The sequence below is a fragment of the Chiloscyllium plagiosum genome, chromosome 6 (assembly GCF_004010195.1).
Source record: "Chiloscyllium plagiosum isolate BGI_BamShark_2017 chromosome 6, ASM401019v2, whole genome shotgun sequence".
NCBI classification, from domain to species: domain Eukaryota; kingdom Metazoa; phylum Chordata; class Chondrichthyes; order Orectolobiformes; family Hemiscylliidae; genus Chiloscyllium; species Chiloscyllium plagiosum.
Window position 1 is genome coordinate 50,520,432 of NC_057715.1, and position 18,847 is coordinate 50,539,278.

An 18,847-nucleotide genomic window follows, 5' to 3' on the forward strand; every position below is an offset into this window, starting at 1 on the left:
TGCAATATTCCCTGAGGCTGGATTGTTCCCCTCATTAGTATTAAGTCGAGTCGTGGTTTAACCTTTGGGTCACCACACCTCAGGCGAGAGGTAAGGTTCAGAAAGTGGGATTATCATGACAACCTCAGCCTATAGAGGAATTGAATCTGCATTGTTGGGATCATTCTGCACCAGCCATCCAGCCAACTGAGCTAACTGAGCCCTTTGTTCTGTATATTGTGCAACATTTTCTCAGCTAATGTTTACTGTCATTTATTGAATATAATATCATGATCTATTTGGAAATTGAATCTTAAACATACATGAAAGTTTGAAATAAAAGTGACAGTGAAGTTTGAATACTAAAGTAATGAAAAATAATTGCAGCATAACTACTACAATTGAATTTAGTTTCCCAAATAACAAACTGCAGAGTCATACAGATACACAGGTTTCTACTGAACAATAGACATTGCATTTCTCAATATGTACACATTGGAGAATGATCCGCAAAACACTTTCTTGATACAACTCTTGTATCGGGCTCGATGCCAACTTGCATGTAAATGAAAAGCAAACCAGTTTGTCCAGAGCATTTGAAGTGCAAAGTTCATTAAAACAGGCTTAAACGGAGGCTGAAAGACACATGTGCTGGAATAATCCATCTTCTAAATGATGGTTGAATGTTTCTAATGAGGACTAGAAGCTGGAATAACAACAGTCTTTTAATCTTGTGTTTAACAGGATTGTATTTACACAGTAAGTAACTAGATTTTATTAATTTTTCTTATAGTTTTGAGCAAGGTTTTTCATTTAAAAGGACAGCCACAGAGCCTGAGGACAGGGAACTATGCGCAATAAAAACTAAGCATTTGAAAAACTCAGCAAGTCTAGCAGCATTTGTGGATTCAGAAACAGTGTTAAAGATTCAAGTCTGATATGACTTCTTCAGAATGAAAAGTTTCAAAGAGGAATCCTTTAGTTTCTCTCTCCACAGTTAATGTCAGGCCTGCTGAGTTTCTCCAGCACTACTTTACTTTCAGATCTCCAGCATCTGCAGTATTTTATTTTCATAGACCTCTTACTATGTTCGCCAACACGGAAGGCAATTAATTGTGCTGATTTCCAGTTGAGAAAGGATAAAATCAAAGAGAGATATGAGAGAGATGGGAAGATTTGAATGTTTGCATAAAAGAAATTGGATCTATTTACATTTGGAAGAAAATGGGCTTATCAGTGATAGGCAGCATGGTTTTGTGCAGGGAAGGTCATGTCTTACAAACTTAATAGAATTCTTCGAGGAAGTGACAAAGTTGATTGATGAGGGAAGGGCTGTAGATGTCATATACATGAACTTCAGTAAAGCATTTGATAATGTTCACCGTGGTAGGCTGATGGAGAAAGTGAAGTTGCATGGGGTCTAGGGTGTTCTAGATGGATAGATAGCGAACTGGGCAGCATGAGGCAAGAGAGAAGTAGTGGAAGGGAGTTTCTCAAAATGGAGAATTGTGACCAGTGGTCTACCACAGGGATTCATGCTGGGACCACTGTTGTTTGTGATATATATATATAAATGATCTGGAGGAAATTATAGGTGGTCTGATTAGCAAGTATGCAGCTGACACTAAGATTTGTGGAGTAGCAGAATGGTGAAGTGACCTGTCAGAGTATGCAGCAGAATATAGATAGATAGAGTTGGGCAGAGAAACGGCAGATGGAGTTCAATCCGAGCAAATGCGAGGTGATGCATTTTGGAAGATCCAATTCAAGAGTTAACTATACAGTAAAGGGAAAAGCCTAAGGGAAAATTGATGTATAGAGAGTTCTGGATGTTCAGGACTGTTGTACCCTGAAGGTGGCAATGTATTTTGATAGAGTGGTCAAGAAAGCATACAGCATGCTTTCCTTCATCAGACAGGATATTGAGTACAAGATTTGGCAGGTCATGTTACAATTGCATTGGACTTTGGTTTGGCTGCATTTGGAATACTGCGTACAGTTCTGGTCGTCACATTACCAAACGGATTTGGATGCTTTGGAGAGGGTGTGGGGAGGTTCACCAGGATGTTGCCTAGTATGCAGGGTGCTAGCTATGCAGAGAGATTGAGTAGATTAGGATTATTTTCATTAGAAAGATGGAGGTTGAGGGAAGACCTGATTGAGGTCTACAAAATCATGAGAGATATAGACAGGGCGAATAACAAGAAGCTTTTTCCCCAGAGTTGAGTCTCAATTACTCGTGGTCATGAGTTTAAGGTAAGAGGGGAAAAGTTTAAAGGAGATATGCGTGTAAAGTTCTTCATGCAGAGGGTAATGGGTGCCTGGAATGCGTTGCCAGCGGGATGCTAGAGACTGGCATGATAGCGTCATTTAGAATGTATTGAGACAGATACATGAATGGGCAGGGAGCAGAGGGATACAGATCCTTCGAAAATAGGTGACAGGTTTAGAAAGAGGATCTGGATTGGCGCAAGCTTGGAGTGCCGAAGGGCCTGTTCCTATGCTGTAATTTTCTTTATTCTTTGAAACATGGGGAGAAGTCGTATCTGATTGAATTTCTCTATCTTGTGAATGTAGGAATTTGAGTTTCCCATGTTTGATCAACAAGAGTAGGAGTAGGGAGGAGTATATTGGTACCATTTAACTTGTTTATCCCTGTTTAGAAAGCAGATCTGCCAGAGGAAATTAAAGCTAGGTTGAGTTTAATGTGATGCAGACAGACTAAATGGGTGATAACTAAACTGAAGCAAAATATTGCAAATGCTGGTAATCTGAAATAACAACGGAAAATACTGGAAATCTCTGCCCCACCTGTGGGACCACCTGTTGGAAAAGAAGTAGTCCTAATGGTTGGAACTTTCCTGATATGCCATGGGTCTACTGCTGGGACCCAGTTTGGTCCTTAGCCCACAAATGTGAACAGTGTGATTGTGGTGAGGGTATTTTACCTCTACTAAGTAATTAAGAGGTGACTCAGGAACCACTATCCAACTGGGAACAACAGTCCTCCTCCCAGAGCTGCCTGTCCAAACAGAGGTGACCTAGAAACACTGATGTAGGAGGATGCTGCTGAGGCTGTAGAGGGAAACAGAAGCCACCTCCATGTTGAGCAGCCTGCGATGACTGACAAAGAGGTTGTTAAAATATGCCAAGTTAGGTAGGCAGGCCCAGCAATTAAAAAGGTCAATTCTCCAGGTCAGCATTAGTAGCATAAAAGAGAACATTACTGGCGGACGGGTCTCTATAAACCATGGAGCAATTGGAAGCCTGCCATACTCGAGATGTCACCAGGAGGCTGCCTCAACATACCTAGCAGTCTCCCATGATGGGGATTGTGGTGCATTCTGTCACTTGGAAAATGATCACTGCCTTCTTGGGAGTATTCAGTAGTAATGGGATAGCAACTTCGCAAGCAAGCTTCCCACCTAACATCATCCAATGCCATTTCACCAGCCAGTCTCCATGGCTGAAAATGTCTCAGCCAAAATTTCATGTCCAATATGCTCATGCCCAATGTGTACTGTAGGATATTCCATCTTTATACAACTAGTATCTACAGCAGTGCAGAAATGTCTTTTTGAAAGAGTCAAAATATATCTAGTTCCTTCGCTTAATTAAAATGTGAGTTTAAACCATGACAGGAAAAATGCATGGCTCCTAGGGAATTAAAGAACAACTATCAATTTAAAACAAACTGTTGTCATAAACTTGCACATACTTCACATGGTGGCAAAAAGAAAGGTAGCCATCTGCTGCATACGTTCCCAAAGAATTGAAATATTCACCATTTCCCAATGCATGTACCAAACAGTAGGACTTGCTCCCCAGTTGTTTTTTCAAAATTACTGACCTGTTCCAGCAGCGGATACTTGGGAAAAAGCCTTAGCAAATGCACATTATAAGTTTTATCCTTGAATAATCATGTTAAATAGCTTGCACTCTGTTTTTGAATGTACTGTATCTTTAGAAACTGATTATAGGGTCTTTTGATGCTGCAGCTAAGCCAATTGGAGCAAAAAGCATGAACATAAAGAAACCAACGCAATATTTAACAATTTAAACTTTTTCTAATAGTGTAGCTGCAAGTGCAGGTTAGATACTAGTAATCCTGAAGTGAGTAGCTTGTCACTGCATTCTCTAAAACCTGTGCACCAAAGGTGAAATATTACTTGGCAGTAAAACTCTGATCTCTTCACTGCAACACATTAGACCATTAAATCACCATATAAAGGTCATAAAGGTTCTCCAATTAACATTACTTCATCTAATGTAATCATTTAAACCTTTATTAAAAACACTTTTCAGCAACGATTATTCAGCCAGTATAAATTTACCCCAAAATATTGTGAAATTGTTAATGCAAATGTCAGATTACTTTCCAAATAGCATTCAAAAGTAACTCTTGGTGTTCATTTAAAATCAGCATCTCCCCGTGTTTAAAAATGACAACTTCAGAATCCTTCAAATTATAAATCAGTTCCACAAAATTTGAGGGCAAAACTTCTGTACACAGCTGTTTTTTCTCCAGGTGTCATGTTTTAAGATTGGAAATGCCGGTGGTGGACTGGGGTGTGCATAGTTAAAAATCGCACAACACCAGGTTATAGTCCAACAAGTTTATTGGGAAGCACTAGCTTTCGGAGTGCTGCTCCTTCATCAGGACAACCACCTGATGAAGGAGCAGCGCTCCAAAAGCTAGTGTTCCCAAGAAACCTGTTGGACTATAACCTGGTGTTGTGCGATTTTTAACAATATTTTGGAATGTCAGTGATCATAGCCCGCCAGCTTTTACAGCCTTTGATAACAGGCTGTTCTCAAATCTTTATCTGTTCTGTTTCTTTAGCTATTGGTATATTTCCTCTTTTTTTCCTCCCTAATGTTTTGCTACCCTCATGTTCTAGTTTTTCCTCTCCTAAGTACACATTCAAGGAATCTTTTATTGATAGCTGTTCGGTTCTTCTGGTGTGTCTAGTCTTTTCTTAGTTGCCTTTTTAATTCTCACGTCATGGAAACCACATCTCTGTTGGTTTTATTTTCCGTTGTCTTGCATATTGTCATGAAATTGCTCAAGCTAGAATATAGGAACAGATTACAATGTGACTAAGCCTTATTGCTTTTAATGTACACAACACACAAACTTCCTACTGCTTGCTAATTTAAAGAATAGTAGGTGCAGCCAGGGTTCAACGTGTTGAAATCATAAGAGGCTACCAATTTAAGCCAGCCTGCGCTACTTAAAGCCAATCTGTATCCCTTAAAGGGGAGGCACATTGTATCACTGGAGCAGGTTCTGAATGTTGTTCATCAACTGATTTTGACCTGGGAATGGCAAATGTAAGTCACATTGTGGCAATGAGCAGGTGCCAAGATTTTCCAACAGTGCACTGGATGCAGAGAAGGAAATATGTAAACATATCCATAGATGGTCACTAAACCCTTCAGCCAAGCTTTGCAAAATCAATTTGACCAGACAGCTATGATGGTCAATGCTAGTAGTCTAACCCTGAGGACCTAGATGCAATGTTGCAAAATGTTCAATGCTTTTGTATGATAGTCAAGACCAGTTACTATAGCTTTAAACGTCATATTCTGCCAATTGCATGACACAGTCCCACACACTACCCAAAGGACATTCCCATCACTTACCAACTGACAATCTCTATCAATCATAATTCTTATCTAATATAGCTTTACATCATCTCATCCACTTAACACTTGTATAAGTCTCAAACAGCTTGCACACACTGACAGCTTTTGAACAAAAACCACCACATCACATAAGCATATCACACCACGCTCACTATCACTCAAATTGCAGGGAAAATTGACATACAACCTGGAATGGCAGAAGCTAACTGGCGGGGGACAGGTACAGTTGCAGAGAGTTTTCACAATGCATACATCCTTACCAAATCATAGATGCCACAAGTATTTGCTCCACCTCATCAGCTACAAAGCTGGTTCCTAGGTGACAGGAGATATGTACTGAGACCCAACTAATGACACAGTGCACAGTGTGCAAGGTGCAGTTGATTTAGATTTAGATTACTTACAGTGTGGAAACAGGCCCTTCGGCCCAACAAGTCCACACTGAACCTCCGAAGCGCAACCCACCCATTCCCATATATTTACCCCTTTTACCTAACACTACGGGCAATTTAGCATGGCCAAATCACCTGACCTGCACATCTTTGGACTGTGGGAGGAAACCGGAGCACCCGGAGGAAACCCACACTGATACGGGGAGAATGTGCAAACTCCACACAGTCAGTCGTCTGAGTCGGGAATTGAACCCGGGTCTCTGGCGTTGTGAGGCAGCAGTGCTAACCACTGTGCCGCCCCCTAAGTTGAGGACAGTAGGCAGCGCTGCCCATCCTTAACAAGAACGACTATACAAGCAGGGGATGAATGCAAAGGGACTGGTGGTCTGAGATGCATTTGTTTTAGCAAGAAGTGTAGGCAGATGAACTTAGGGTTTGGATTGATACCTGTGAGTATGATGTTATTGCTATTACTGAGACTTGGTTGAGGGAAGGGCTCGATTGGCAACTAAATATCCCAAGATATAGATGCTTCAGGCAGGGTGGAGAGAGAGAGGTAAAAGGGGTAGAGGAGTTGCATTACTGGTTAGAGAGGATATCACAATTGTGTTGAAAGATGGCACTATGGAGGACTCGAGCAGTGAGGCAATATGGGCAGAACTCAGAAATAGGAAGAGTGTGGTAATAATGTTGGGGCTGTACTACAGGCCACCCAACAGTGAGCATGAGATAGAGGTACAAATATACAAACAGATTATGGAAAGTTACAAGAGCAACAGGCTAGTGGTGAAAAGAAATTTTAATTTTCCCAACATTGACTGGGATTCACTTAGTGTTAGAGGTTTAGATGGAGCAGTTTGTAAGGATCAACCAGGAGGGTTTTATGGAGCAGTATGCACATAGTCCAACTCGGGAAGAGGCCATACTGGACCTGGTGTTGGGGAATGAGACCGGCCAGGTGGTTGAAGTTTCAGTAGGGGATTACTTTGGGAATAGTGACCATAATTCCGTAGGTTTTAGAATATCAGTGGACAAAGATGATTGACAAAGTTGATTGATGAGGGAAAAGCTGTAGATGTCATATACATGAACTTCAGTAAGAGATTTGATAAGGCTCCCCTCGGTAGGCTGATGGAGAAAGTGAAGTTGCATGAGTTCGGGGTGTTCTAGCTAGATGGATAGAGAATTGGCTGGAAAACAGGAGACAGAGAGTAGTAGTGGAAGGGAGTTTCTCAAAATGGAGAACTGTTACCAGTGGTGTTCCACAGGTATCCATGTTGAGACTTTGTTGTTTGTGATATATGTAAATAATCTAGAGGAAGGTATAGGTGGTTTGATTAGCAAGTTTGCAGATTACACTAAGATTGATGGAGTAGCAGATAGTGAAAGGGAACTGTCAGAGAATGCAGCAAAATATAGATAGCTTAGAGAGTTGGGCAGATAAATGGCAGATGGAGTTCAATCCAGGCAAACGCGAGATGATACATTTGGGAAGATCCAATTCAAGGGCGAACTATATGGTAAATGGAAAAGCCCATGGAAAATTTGATGTAGAGAGAGATCTGGGTGTTCAGGTCAATTGTACCCTGAAGAGGCAATGCAGGTCAATAGACGGTCACGAAAGCACACAGCACATGCTTTCCTTCATCGGACGAGGTATTGAGTACAAGAGTTGGCAAGTCATGTTACAGTTGTGTCAGACTTTGGTTCGGCCACATTTCGAATACTGTATTTAGTTCTGGTCACCACATTACCAAAAGGATGTGGATGCTTTGGAGATGATACAACAGAGGCTCACCAGGATGTTGCCTAATATGGAGGGTGCTAGCTATGAAAAGGGGTTTATTAGTTTGGTTACTTACAGTGTGGAAACAGGCCCTTTGGCCCAACAAGTCCACACCGACCCTCCGAAGAGCAACCCACCCAGACGCATTCCCCTACATTTACCCCTTACCTAACACTACAGGCAATTTAGCACGGCCAATTCACCTAACCTGCACATCTTTGGGCTGTGGGAGGAAACCGGAGCAACCCCATGCAGACACTGGGAGAATGTGCAAACTCCACACAGACAGTTGCCTGAGGCAGGAATTGAACCCGGGTCTCTGGTGCTGTGAGGCAGCAGTACTAACCACTGTGCCACCATGCCGTTGAGTAGATTAGGATTATTTTCATTAGAAAGACGGAGGTTGAGGAGAAACCTGATTCAGGTCTACAAAATCATGAGAGATATAGATTGGGTGGATAACAAGAAGCTTTTTCCCAAAGTTGTGGATTCAGTTACTAGGGGTCACGAGTTTAAGGTGAGAGGGGAAAAGTTTAAGGGAGATATGCATGGAAAGTTCTTTATACAGAGGGTAGTGAGTGCCAGTGGAGCATGTTGCCAGCGGAGGCGAGCATGATAGCCTCATTTAAGATATATCTAGACAGATACATGAATGGGCAGGGAGCAGAGGGATACAGATCCTTGGAAAATGGGCAACACGTTTAGATAGAGGATCTGGATTGTAGGCTTAGAAGGCTAAAGGGCCTGTTACTGTGCTGTAATTCTCTTTTTCTTTGTTATTTGTAATACAGTAGACTAGTGAACTGCTAAAGATGTGGTTCTGTGCCTGCAACTCTCAAATGAAGCATTTCAGAACTCACCAATAATAATGTCCAGAATCATTGTGATCAGCTGTGTTGTGCATAACATTGTTTAGTAATGAGGTGAGAATTCTGCAGAGAGGGAGATAGAAGAGCCAAATATCTTCTTTGACAAGCTGGAAGGGGAAGAAAATGCTACTAATAAAGGAGTGAATCCTTTGGATGCAGCAACAAATGTCAGGCCACAGTTTAATATGACAAACAGGCTCGTGACATTATCACCATCAAATTTGAGGTTGAGTGAAGTCCTACAATATCTCAAAGCCATTAAGAGTTTTCATCCTCTTGGTTTCCCTCATGAACAATGAGATTTTTGGTTCATTGCATTGTTCTCTTGTTTTCACGACTGCATTATATTTTACAATCCCACCTTAACAGTGTTGGTAAGTTATCCTGTGCATGAGCCAATATGAAATAATGCATATGTTAACATTATGATATCTGTGCTGCAAGGATGCAAATCTATTTCCATAATACTTATATTCCCATATCTTGGATACCTGGAAGAAAAGTTGCTGCAGGCTACATCCCAGAGTTCTGAAAGACATAGCTGAGGAGAGTGTTGAAGCATTGGTGGTAATGCTTTCAGTAATCACTGAAGTTAGGGAGGATCCAAGAGAACTGGAAAATTGTTATTATAAATGTGTGTAAGAAAGGAGAGATGAGAACATAGGAAATTATAGGCCAATCAACCCGGCCTTGGTTCATAGCAAAATTTTACAGTCCATTACTTTGTATAAGGTTGTGATTTACTTGGAAAATAAGTGATTCGGAAAATAGAGTTGAGTCAGCACGGCTTCATCAAGGGGAGGTCATATTTTACAAATCTGATAGAATTCATTGAGGAGTTAACAAACAAGTAGACACGATCTATGTGGAATCCCAGAAGGTATTTGACAAGGTGTTGCACAGGAGGCTGCTAAATTAAATAAGACTCCATGGTGTTAGGTTCAAGGATAGAGAATTGGCTGACTAGCAGAAGGCAGAGAGTAGGGATAAAGGGGTATTTTTCAGGAAGGCAGTTGGTGACTAGTGGAGTTTCACAGGCGTTAGTGTTGGGACCGTAAATATTCATATCTTTTTTAATGGTCTTGATAAAGGAACTGAAGGCGTTGTTGCTAAGTTTGCAGATGACACAAAGATAGGTGGAGGGACGTGTGTGATGAGGAAGTGGGGAGGCTATAGAAGGATTTGGACCAGGAGAGTGGGCAAAGAAGTGGCAGATGGGATTCAATGTGGGAAAGTATGAGATTAGGCATTTGGTAGGAAGAAAAGAACCATAGACTATTTTCTAAATGGGTAAAACCTTCAGAAATCTGAAGCACAAAGGATATTGGGAGCCATAGTCCAGGATTCTTTTAAGGTTAATAAGCAGGTTCAATGGTAGTTAGGAAGGCATTTCAAGGGGACTAGAATATAAGAGCAGAGATATAGTGCTGAGACTGTATCAGGCTCTGGTCAGACAACATTTGGAACATAGTCAGCAGTTTTCAGCCCTATATCTAAGTAAGAATGTGTTTGCAATTGAGGGGATCCAGAAGAGGTTTACGAGAATGATTCCAGGGCTGAAAGACTGAGGAGCTAGTGTAGGGGAGAAGGATTCATGTTTTTGGATTATTGGAATGTCTTCTGGGGTAGAATTGAAAGAGGACTAGTATACTGGTGGGGAGATTTATTAGAGCTGCTCAGGAGGATTTAAATTAGTGAGGGGAGGGGGCTACTCAGGGAGATAGTGAGTAAAGAGATCAGTCTGAGAATGGTGCAGTTGGGAAAAGGGGTGAGTCAAACAGTCAGATAAGGCAGGAACAAAGCAGAGAACAAGGTAGGACTGATAAATTAAACTGCATTTATTTCAATGTGAGAAGCAGACGAACTCAGGACATGATTGGAAACATGGGACTGCAAAATCATAGCGATTACAGAAACATGGCTCAGGGATGGACAGGACTGGCAGCTCAGTGTTCCAGGGTATAGGTGCTATAGGTAGAATAGAAAGCAGGGGCAACAGAGGAGGAGGAGTGGCATTTTTGCTTAGGAATAACATTGCAGTTGTGCATAGGGAGGATATTCCTGGGAATGTATTCGGGGATGCTATTTCGGTAGAACTGAGACATAAGAAAGAGATGATCACCTTATTGGGATTGTAGTCAGTAGTCAGCTGGAAATTGAGAAACAAATTTGTAAGGATAGCTCAGTTATCTATAAGAGTAATAGCGTGGTAATAGTAGGGGATTGTAACTATCCAAACATAGACTGGGACTTCAAGAGTTTCGATGGAGAGGAATTTGTGAAGTGTGTGCAAGGAAATTTTCTAAATCAGTATGTGAAAGTACCTAATAGAGAAGGTGTAAAAACCTGACTTACTCTTGGGAAATAAGACATATCAGGTGATTGAGGTATCACTGAAGGAACACTTTGAGGCCAATGATCATAATTCTATTAGTTTTGAAATAGTGAAAAAGGATAGACCAGATCTAAAAGTTAAAGTTCTAAATTGGAGGAAGACCAATTTTGACACTATTAGGAAGAACTTCGAAATATTGATTGGGGGTGGATATTCACAGGTATAGTGATAGCTGGGAAGTGGGAGGCCTTCAAAAATTAGATAACAACAGTCCAGAGACAGTGAGTTTTTGTCAGGGTAAAGGGCAATGCTGGTAGTTGGAGGGAATACTGGATGACTAAAGAAGTTGAGATTTGCTCAAGAAAAAGAAGGGAGCACATGTCAGGTACAGACAGCAAGGACTGAGTGAATCCTGCGAAGAGTATAAAGGCAGTAAAAGTACACTTAAGAGGAAAATCAGGAGGGCAAAAAGGGGACATGAGATTGTTTTGGCAAATAGGGTTAAGGAAAATCCAAAGGGATTCCACAAATACATCAAGGACAAAGAGGTAACTGGGGAGAGAATAGGGTCCCTTAAAGATTAGCAAGGCCACTTATGTGTGGAACCGCAGAAGATGGGGGAGATAATAAACATTTTGCATCAGTGTTTATTGTGAAGAGCTTGGGGAAATAAGTAGCAACATCTTGAAAAATGTCCATATTACAGAGGAGGAGGTGTTGAACGTCTTAAAAGGCATAAAGGTGGATAAATCCCCAGGACCTGATCAAGGTGGGGGAGATACTAAATGAATATTTTGCATCAGTATTTACTGTGGAAAAGGATATGGAAGATATAGACTGTAGGGAAATAGATGGTGACATCTTGCAAAATGTCCAGATTACAGAGGAGGAAGTGCTGGATGTCTTGAAACGGTTAAAAGTGGATAAATACCCAGGACCTGATCAGATGTACCTGAGAACTCTGTGGGAAGCTAGATAAGTGATTGCTGGGGCTCTTGCTGAGATATTTGTATCATCGATAGTCACAGGTGAGGTGCTGGAAGACTGGAGGTTGGCAAACGTGGTGCCACTGTTTAAGAAGGGCGGTAAAGACAAGCCAGGGAACTATAGACCAGTGAGCCTGACTTCGGTGGTGGGCAAGTTGTTGGACGGAATCCTGAGGGACAGGATGTACATGTATTTGGAAAGGCAAGGACTGATTAGGGATAGTCAACATGGCTTTGTGCGTGGGAAATCATGTCTCACAAACCTTATTGAGGTTTTTGAAGAAGTAACAAAGAAGATTGATAAGGGCAGAACAGTAGATGTGATCTATATGGACTTCAGTAAGGCGTTCGACAAGGTTCCCCATGGGAGACTGATTAGCAAGATTAGATCTCATGGAATACAGGGAGAACTAGCCATTTGGATACAGAACTGGCTCAAAGGTAGAAGACAGAGGGTATTGGTGAAGGGTTGTTTTTCAGACTGGAGGCCTGTGACCAGTGGAGTGCCACAAGGATCGGTGGTGGGTCCTCTACTTTTTGTCATTTACATAAATGGTTTGGATGCGAGCATAAGAGATACACTTAGTAAGTTTGCAGATGACACCAAAATTGGTGGTGTAGTGGACAGCGAAGAGGGTTATCTCAGATTACAACAGGATCTGGACCAGATGGGCCTATGGGCTGAGAAGTGGCAGATGGAGTTTAATTCAGATAAATGCCAGGTGCTACATTTTGGGAAAGGGCCACTGTTGGAATATTGTGTGCAATTCTGGTCTCCTTCCTATCAGAAAGATGTTGTGAAACTTGAAAGGGTTCAGAAAAGATTTACAAGGATGTTGCCAGGGTTGGAGGATTTGAGCTACAGGGAGAGGCTGAACAGGCTGGGGCTGTTTTCCCTGGAGCCTCAGAGGCTGAGGGGTGACCTTATAGAGGTTTACAAAATTATGAGGGGCATGGATAGGATAAATAAACAAAGTCTTTTCCCTGGAGTCGGGGAGTCCAGAATTAGAGGGCATAGGGGAAGATATAAAAGAGACCTAAGGGGCAATTATTTTCACGCAGATGGTGGTACGTGTATGGAATGAGCTGCCAGAGGATGTGGTGGATGCTGGTACAATTGCAACATTTAAGAGGCATTTGAATGGGAATATAAATAGAAAGGGTTTGGAGGGATATGGGGTGGATGCTGGCAGGTGGGACTAGATTGGGTGGGGTATCTGGCCGGCATGGACGGGTTGGACCAAAGGGTCTGTTTCCATGCTGTACATCTCTATGACTCTATGACTCTAAGTGTACCCTAGAACTCTTTGGAAGCCAGGGAAGTGGTTGCTGGGCCGGTTGCTGAGATATTTATAGCATTGATAGCCACAGGTAGAAGACTGGAGGTTGGCTAATGTGGTGCCACTATTTAAGGAAGGTGATAAGGAAAAGCCAGGGAACTATAAACCAGTGAGCCTGATATAAGTGGAGAGCAATTTGCTGGAGGGTATCCTGAGGGACAGGATTTATATGTATTTGGAAAGGCAAAGACTGATTAGGGATAGTCAACATGGCTTTGTGCATGGGAAATCATGTCTCACTAACTTGGTTGAGTTTTTTGAAGATATAATGAAGAGATTAGATGAAGGCAGAGTGGTGGACATGATCTATATAGACTTCAGTAAGGAGCTTAACAAGGTTCTGCTTGGTAGACTGGTTAGCAAGGCGAAATCACATGGAATACAGGGAGAACCGGTCATTTGGATACAGAACTGGCTCGAAGGTAGGAGACAGAGGGTGGTGGTGGAAGGTGTTTTCAGATTGGAGGCCAGTGACCAGCAGTGTGCCACAAGAATTGGTGCTGGTTCCACTGCTTTTTGTCACTTATATAAATGATTTGGATGTGAACATGGAAGGTATGGTTAGTAAGTTTGCAAATAGCATCAAAATTGGTGGTGTAGTGGACAGCCAAGAATGTTACCTCAGAATACTCAGAGTGACAGATGGACTTTAATTTAGATAAATGTGAGGTGCTGCATTTTGTAAAGGCAAATCAGGGCAGAACTTAAACACTTAATTGTTGGGTCCTGGAGAGTGTTGCTGAACAAAGAAACCTTAGAGTGCAGGTTCATAGTTCCTTGAGAGTAAAGTCACAGGTAGTGAAGAAGGTATTTGGTATGCTTACCTTTATTGGTCAGTGCATTGAGTATAGGATTTGGGAGGTCATTCTGTGACTATAGAGAATATTGGTTATGCCACTTTTGGAATGCTGTTTTCAATTCTTGTCTCCCTGCTGTACGAAGGATGTTGTGAAACTTGAAAAAGTTCAGAAAAGATTTACAAGAAGGTTGCCAGGATTGGAGTGTTCGAGCTATAATCCATGGAGCATATGACTGTGGCTATAATCCATGGAGAATTGGAGGCTGAGGGGTGACCCTATAAAAGTTTATGCCAAGGCTTTTTCCCCTAGAGGGCATAGATTTAAGGTGAGAGGAGAAAGATTTAAAAGGGACCCAAGGGGCACCTTTTTTGTGTTGGAGGTTGATACAATTACAACATTTAAAAGGTACCTTGATGAGCATAAAAATAGGAAGGGCTTAGAGGGATATGGGTGGGGGGGGGGGGATGTGGTGGAGTGACAGGGCAACTTTAAAGGACACTAGGATGAAGTTATTGGGGTGAATTTCTTCCACTGCTCCTCCCCATCAGCATTCAAAGGCAACTCCTGATCCTTGACAAAGTGCAGTTCTGAGCACATACCTGGCAGCCACTGCATTTTCTGCTGTGCATCGCTCTTGAAGGTGGTCATCATTCTTTCCACGGAGGCAGTCAAGAGGTTACACGCTGGAGCCATAACAGCAGCTGAAAATTGGATGGATCCCTCCACATATTGCTCAATGCAACACACCGCCTCAGCCAAATGTTCTCTAATTGTCTTTGCAACTCCACAGGGTCTCATATGGCTCAATCCAGAGGCTCATCATCATCCAGATTTCTCTAATTTGGAGACCTTGGCTGTCACATTCTCCATCAGCTGCTGGCACATCTCTGTGATATGATCAGGATTTTGGCACTGTGCCAAATCCAGACCATGCACCCATTGAAATGAATGTGCCTGCATCTGGTGGAGTTTGGGTGAAAGCCGTGATGGTTTATCATCTGAGGATTTGGCAGCATTACCCTCAGAGGTGGTGCTTGAGGTGGAGGTGGATGTGAAATCTAGGGATAGGTTCTCTCTACCTCTTTTTATGTAGTTTGCTACAAGGACCTAAGTGGACAATCAATGGAATTGTGAATAGCAAGCTGGAGACATCCTCTCCGAGTTTCTGCTAAACCCCAGTCTTTTCATTGGCACAGGCAAAGTCCTCATCCATCCTGGCAAGTTCAGAGCCCTCCTTGTCGACAAAGGAAGAGTTCTTATGTGGTATGGCTCTCCATCATATGAACATTTAATTAGTTGCAGAAGTAGGACATTCAGCCCTTCAAGCCTTTTCTGCCATTCAGTAAGACCATGGTTGATCTGTTAGTGCTTCAAATTCCACATCTCTGGCTACTCACAATGATATTTGATTATCCTGCCTAATACAAATTCATCTCTCTCTCTACCTTACAAATATTCAACAACCTTGCCTCCTCTATTTACTAAGACAAAGTTCTAAGGTCATACAACTTGAGAGACAAAGATCTTCCTCCTCCTCTCTAACCGATTAGAGAGACCCCTAATTTTGAAACACTGCCTCAAGATCTTGAGTCACCCAAAAGAGGAATTACCTTTCTGCACTCACCTTGCCAAGACTATTATTCATCTTGTACATTAGAGAATCTTACACATTATAGTCAAGGCACCCCTCATTCTTCCAAACTCAAACCAACTCAGCCAATCCAACATTTTCCATAAGACAACCGATTCACTCCGGTTATCACTCTAATAAACCTTGAAATCACTCCAATGCCTTTATGCCCTTCGTTAAACAAGGAAACCTAAACTGTACACATTATTTGAGATGTAGATGCACCAATAACCTGTATAATTGAAGGAGAACATTCTTACTTTTCTGTTCAATTTCTCTTGTTATAAAGGAAAGCATCTCATTAACCCTCATGATTACTTGCTGTGCCTAGATACCAACTTTTTGTATGCCAGATGCACCAGAAAATGTAGATCCTTCTGCAACTCAAAATTCTGCAAAAGGTTTTGTTTAAGTAATTCCCTGCTTTCCTATTTTTCCATCAAATTGAACAACTTTACATTTTCTGTTTAAACTTTACTGTTATACTCCATCTGACAGATTTCTGTCCACTCAGTCAACCAATCTCTATCTATCTGTAAACTCCGTATCTCTTCTTCATAACATTCTTTCCTGCCTGTGAATTTAGTCATCATATGTTCACTTCCGCTATCTAATTTATTGTTGTATATTAGAAGAAATTGAGGCCCAGCACAGAACTCTTTTATGCATAACTCTGTTTTCTGCCACTAACCAATCATCTACCTGTGCTAATATATTACCACTTACACCATGACTTTTTGGTTTCTACAATACCCTTTAATGTGGCAGCTTATCATATGACTTCTGCAAATCTAAGTGCATTTGTCTACAGCTTCCTCCCTATTCACAGTATATATAACTCCTTCAAAGAACTCTAATCCATATTAAATATGATTTGCCTTTTCCAAAACTATACTTACTCTGTCCAATTACATTCAGTTTTTCTAAGGGATCAGCTATAATCCCCTTAATGACTGATTCTAACATCTTCCCTACGACAGATGACAAGTTAACTGACCTATAGTTTCCTGTTTTCCTTCTTTGTCCCTTCTTAAATAGAGGATTATAATTGTTTCTCTCCAGTTTAATGCAACATTTTCTGAATCTAGGGAGATTTTAGAAAATTAACACCAATACATCCTGAAGAGGGGTTACACTTGAAACGTTAACTTCCCCACCTCCTGATGCTGCCTGGCTTGAAGTCCTCTTCCAGCCTCCTGCTTGTCAATCTTGGAGTACAGCATCTGCGGGTTTTTTGTGTCTAACACATCTATTTGCTCATTAGTCACCCCTGCTAATACCCTCGGATGAATTTAATAAGTGCTGGGAACATATCCCCACAGTTCCAAGAATTTCCTTAATAACACTTCAGTCATGATTTTAATTTCACTAAGATCATCTCTCTTCCACCTTTTAATTTATAGTGAGTATTAGAATGTTTATGAATCTTCGATAGTGAAGATAGAAGTAAAATATTTGTTCATTTCATCTGCCATTTGTACATTAGCTACTATTAACTCCCCATTATCAGCCTCTGGACATTGTCTGCATATTCCACCTGATGTTAAGGCCTGCAACCAACTGTCCTATCCAATAACCTGCTGCACTCTCAAATTTACACTACTTGATATCCATTTGAGTGTTATTTTATAACACAGATGACACAGTCCCAAATTTTTTAAAACAAATGTTCATGTGATGGGGGCATCCAATTGTACACCTCTTATTGTCCTCATTTTAAGTGGTTGGCTAAGCTATTTCAGAGGACAGTTAACAGTCAACCACATTGCTTTGCGTCTGCCATCACATTTATGTCAGAAATACAGGTAAAGATGGCAGATTTCATTTCCTAAAGGATATCAGTGAACCAGATGGGTTTTTATGGACAATTAACATGATTACACAGTTGCTATCAGGCATAATTTTTATTAAAGTTTTTTTATTGAATTTCAACTTTCACCATCCACCAAGATGGAATTCAAACCCATCTCCCCAGAACACTATGGTATCTGGATACTAGTCTAGTGACAATGCTACTATGCCATGACTCCCTCCAAATACCCTTGCTGAGCACAACAAGTCTTTTATTCTCTTTTGGCACTGGACCATGGTCTTTCTGTTGTCCCCATTGGTGCTGACCTGCACTTTGACCTCCAGTGAGGCTGCCATGTCTGACATGGGCCCCCTATTTTCATTTCTGGGAAACTAGACATTTCACTTTTCTGTAAATAAACCTGCATTTAGATGTTGTTGAAACATGGGAGGGGATTGGGGGGGGAAGTAAAATCCATGAGTATGTTATACCTTCTTGGAATGTCAGTTCTTGGTGTCCACTCAGACAACCAAAATGATGTTCTTGGCTTTCAGGAAGTGAATGTCAATCTGTGTGCCCTTCATATACAATGTACAGGCATGTGACTACGTGAGGTGGCAGGAGGGCTGTCAACTTCCTGCCAGCCTCTGCCACATGATTCATCATGCTCCTCACGCATAGACCAATTTGGTTGACTATCTGGCCCTGATCTTAAGTGTTGCTCCCTTCTGGTCCTGCCACTGAAAACACCACTGCTAATGACTGCAAATGTAAAGCTTTGGAGCAGTGTTGAACTGGTTGAAAGCATATAATAGGTAACCAGTGCTCAGGTAGATGAGTAGCCTAATGGTATAGTATAACAGGTTGAAGAATATAAAGGTTAGAACCAGAAGCTGAGAACTAGCTAAGATACACAATCTGGACCATCTTACATAGAATTAAGAAGTGATCGCAGACACAAACTATTTGTAGTTAATATTGTGCCTATGGAACTTGGGTTGTTTGTATCTGCTGTTGTCTGAGGATCAGGCTGAATTCTTGAAAAAGAGAAGCTGAAATTCTTCATAAAGAAGTCTGAACAATGACTGATGACATATCTGTGAAGTGAACTAGTGAGCTAATTCAGAAGATTTCTCTTAGTTGCAAATGCCATTCAATGTGTAATAAATTGTTTATAATCAATCACAATTTGCCTGTAATCTATTTAGAATACTTACGGTATGGAAAAAGGCCCTTTGGCCCAACAGGTCCACACCAACCCTCTGAAAAGTGACCCACACAGACCCCTT

The 18,847-nt window shown here is 41.4% G+C and overlaps 1 protein-coding gene across 1 annotated transcript in view; it reads left to right on the forward strand.

Moving 5' to 3' along the window:
• Positions 1 to 597: 597 nt before the first annotated feature.
• LOC122551135 (V-set and transmembrane domain-containing protein 5) overlaps positions 598 to 18,847 on the forward strand; it is a 41,536-nt gene continuing 23,286 nt past the window's right edge. The window contains exon 1 of the mRNA XM_043692761.1: positions 598 to 738. Coding sequence (XP_043548696.1) covers positions 663 to 738 — 76 coding nt within the window. The 5' untranslated portion in view covers positions 598 to 662. The remainder of the gene's footprint in view (positions 739 to 18,847) is intronic.